Consider the following 3,731-nt stretch of genomic DNA (forward strand, 5'->3'; position numbering starts at 1 on the left):
TGGAAAAGAAGAGTGTCTGACCTTTGTTAACCCTGACACACTCTTCTTTCTGGTAAAAAGGTGGGCTACGGGTCCCTCAGCCCCGATGGATGGGCCGCTGCTGCTTAACAATCTACGGCGCATTCATGTAATTTGCCAGTGCTGGCACACAATGGGCTGCCTAGCACCAATGCGGGCATCCTTAGACTATGGTGCAAGGGTGCCTACGTTATAGCCAGGATTGCTTTTGTGCACAAATGGACACCTTTCTGCACAAAAACAATCCTGCACAATGCAGCACACATCGAAAGAGGAAGTAATGAGGAGAAATAAAGATATTTCTCCTCCTTGTTATGCCTAACCTGGGGAGGTATAGCATTAAGTTGGATTCCCAGGTCGACCATAGATGGATGTGTGTGAACACTCATGCTCCACCCATGGAACGCCTCCCAGGGGAAGAATACCGAAATGTAGGGAAATGAGCTGTGTTGCATTACTCTAGATTGCATGCAAAGTGACCTTGCGTGGCTTGATAAATCAAACTTAGGAGTTGCATCGCTCTTGTGGCCGACTGAGAGCTGCAAAGTTGATGCAAATCTTTAATAAATATGCCCCTTACTATAAGGGCATAAATCCAGTTGGAAGGTGTCACAAGATACTGCCAGAAGTGGCATAATGCAAAATGACGGCCTCTCCCAGCAGAATGTGATGATGGGCCCCAAAGTTCCCCATATCTTACCGATATACACTGGTCTGGGACTGAATAAGGAACCCCCTAGAGATTTGGGGGCCCCACCACCACAGGGACTGCTGGGGCCCGTGTCGCACCCTTGACTAGCAGGTCGCTGGTTTGAGGGGAAAATGTTACTCTGCAGTAATTTTACTGTTCTTTCTAGACATTTTCGGTAACAACCACTCTCCTGTAAGCACAAATCAAGGAAAATCTGCATATGCTGTAAGATTTCGCCCACCTAACTATATTTCTCCTGGGTCTAGAAAACTGATGATAAGAAAGCCATATTCATCCAAAACATATATTACATCTATACTAATTTTACTAAATAAATATGCAAAGGATACATATCTATATGTTAGTACTCGGTGTTACAGAACTCTACATGCAATGCTGAATTTGTCAAAAAACAAAATAAGTGCAACGGCACCAGGTTTTGTTCCGGAGTCTGCCACCCATGCTGTGGTATTGTCAGGGCTGCTGAATATCTTGGGTGCCTAGTTTTGACTTCATACCTCTTCCTTCCCCCTCCCTACACTTCTTCTCTCTTTATTTCACTCTTGCAAGTTCATTTTCACTGCTGCTTTCTCCATTTGTCAATGATTTCCTATCTTTCTAAATCTCTTTCTTTATCCGTTTTCTGACTTTCTCTCTCGCTCTTGCTCAGGGTCAAATTCGATTGATGGAAAATAAGCATTTGTCTCCAAAAATGACTGCCAATGCCCACCGCCTGCAACCACCTACAAACAACTAACCACAGCCTACAGATAACATAACAGCACGAATTAATCGGGGTTACGTAAGTGTTTGTACAACACATTTTATTCCAGTAAAAAATCCCCCAGGTGAGGAATTTAATTAGTTTTTGCACTTTTTCTAATTTTTGAAGGTGCAGTAGGCACCTTTTGTAACTTTAACTACATTTGCAAAATGTGTTTTGTTCATTTGAACAATAGGAAATACATTGCAGATTATACGTGTTTGGTAAAGCAGACTTTTAGCAATTTCTAGCTCAGTTCAAAACGTGCTTCTGAGTAAAAGACACAATACCGGCATAGGCACACACTTAAATACACATCATGTGCTGAGTGTAGAGTAATCAAAACATTTCTATTAGAGCAGTTGTCAGGATGAAACATTTCTTTTGATCAGTTTATTTCTAATTTATTTTATACGTACAATTGTGTCTTATGAATACGTTTGCAGCACTAACAATATTAAAGAAGCAACCGTGAGATATATATGTTCTAATTTCATATCTATTTTTATTAACTTTTCATGGGAAGGCAGAATTGTTACAATATAAATAATTGGACTTATATCACGGTCTCTGTCTTTTATTTACCTTGAAATAGATGCTTGCATTCTCTGTTTTTTGTTGTTGGCCACGTGTTTTAAAATCCCCTCCTGTTTTTTTCTGGGTGCAAATGGGATCTCTGCTGGTATCATATCTATTCTAGACACAAAAACACAAAAAGTAGCTCAGACAACTGCTGATTAACATGCAGCTAAAGCCATTAGACAGAGAGAAAGGACATCAGCATTCAATAGAAAGCAGATAGAGCTTTGTCCGGATGTGAATGTAGTAGGTTGGGTGGGCCAACGCGGCTCCCTTAAAAGGTATGGGCTGATCTAGCCTACCGGGTGGAACTGAACCTTCCTTTTTAGGAAAAGTCTGAGTGCTTACTGTGAGCGGTCCAACAAAAAAATACAGATTAGTTTTTCTCTTTTTTGTCTTTAAGATAGCTGAAGAGCACATCCAATCCTCCCTTGAGAATGTTTGGAAGTGGCCTGGCTAAGGGGTTATGTAAAACATGGAGTCCTTTTTCCATTGGGTTCTTTGCAATTCTTGGTAATCTTGAGAGTAGGTACAGCTCATCGGGGAGCGTGTGAAGGCAGTTGTGATCTACATTAAGTAACTCCAGCGCAGTCACGGAGCAGAGAGTCCTCGGCAACATGTGGATGCTGTTATGCTCAACAATAAATATTTGCAGGCGCTCCAGATGCTGGATGGTTTCCGCAATATTTTCTAACCTGTTCGAGCCCACATCCAAGAAATCAAGACTCTTCATGGAAAACACACACAATGGGATGTGGACTATGTGGTTGCTTCCGAGGTTTAACTTCTTAAGAAAGTTCAGATCATTTAGACTCAGAGGAAGCTCTGATATGAGGTTGTGGGACAAGCTTAACACTTCCAGCTTTCCGCAAAGGCTCAGCTCTTCAGGTACCTCAGTCAATAAGTTCATGTTGGCAAACAAAACCTTGAGGTTTCTCAACCGACCAATTTCTTTTGGCAAATAGGTCAACCGGTTGCCACATAAGTTCAGTACCACAATGCGATCGAGTCTCCCCAGAGCGGGAGGCAGAATGTAGAGGCGGTTCTGCGAAAGATTCAGTCGCTGCAGTTCCGTAAGCTCCCACACATGCTTGGGGATCTCCACCATGCCCTTGAGCACCAAGCTGAGGTATACGTTGTTGCCGCTTCGCTTGGCCTGTGGGCCCTGAGGCAATGGTGCTGGTTTGGCATTAGCAGGCTGCTTTCCGCCTTTCTGCTGCTTTTCCTTTGAGGATTTGGACTGTTTGTTTCCCATTAGACTCCCAGACTGCAATGACCTTACAAAGGCCAGTGTCTTGTTTTCGAGAGCATGTGAAGTCAAGGTTCTGGTTCAAACTGTTTCATCTTCAAGACAGCCAGCAGTGAAGAACGGCGCAGAAACCTGCTTGAGCGGAGGAGGAAGGCACTTCCGGGTTCACGCGCTCTGCGACACAAGCAGACAGATGAGCACCGCTTGTTCGAGTAGGGTGTGTAGGTTGTTTTCACGGGGCAGATGGTAATGAACACCTCATTTCGGAAAGTGCTGAATAGGCCTGGTTAATTCAAACGGCCTTCTGCTGCACAGCTGCACCCGTCACTCCTTCTCGGGTCGGACTCCTGACGTCATTGCGCCCGCAGCAGGAGGATGCTGTATTTAACTTAGGCAGGGATGTGCCTTCCGACGGTCTGCGTAGCTAACTC

General features: G+C 43.9%; 1 protein-coding gene across 1 annotated transcript; it reads right to left on the bottom strand.

The window, feature by feature from the left end:
* Window positions 1–1,977: 1,977 nt before the first annotated feature.
* LRRC30 (leucine rich repeat containing 30) lies at window positions 1,978–3,520 on the bottom strand. Its single transcript, XM_078685715.1, has one exon. The coding sequence runs from the start codon at window positions 3,304–3,306 to the stop codon at window positions 2,428–2,430; it is 879 nt and encodes a 292-aa protein (XP_078541841.1). The 5' UTR covers window positions 3,307–3,520; the 3' UTR covers window positions 1,978–2,427.
* Between the last annotated feature and the right edge of the window lie 211 nt (window positions 3,521–3,731).

The sequence above is a fragment of the Lissotriton helveticus genome, chromosome 4_1, assembly GCF_964261635.1.
Source record: "Lissotriton helveticus chromosome 4_1, aLisHel1.1, whole genome shotgun sequence".
Lineage (NCBI taxonomy): Eukaryota > Metazoa > Chordata > Amphibia > Caudata > Salamandridae > Lissotriton > Lissotriton helveticus.

Coding starts and splice junctions, on each gene's coding strand:
- LRRC30 (XM_078685715.1), bottom strand. CDS start 3,306: ATGGGAAACAAACAGTCCAAATCCTCAAAGGAAAAGCAGCAGAAAGGC.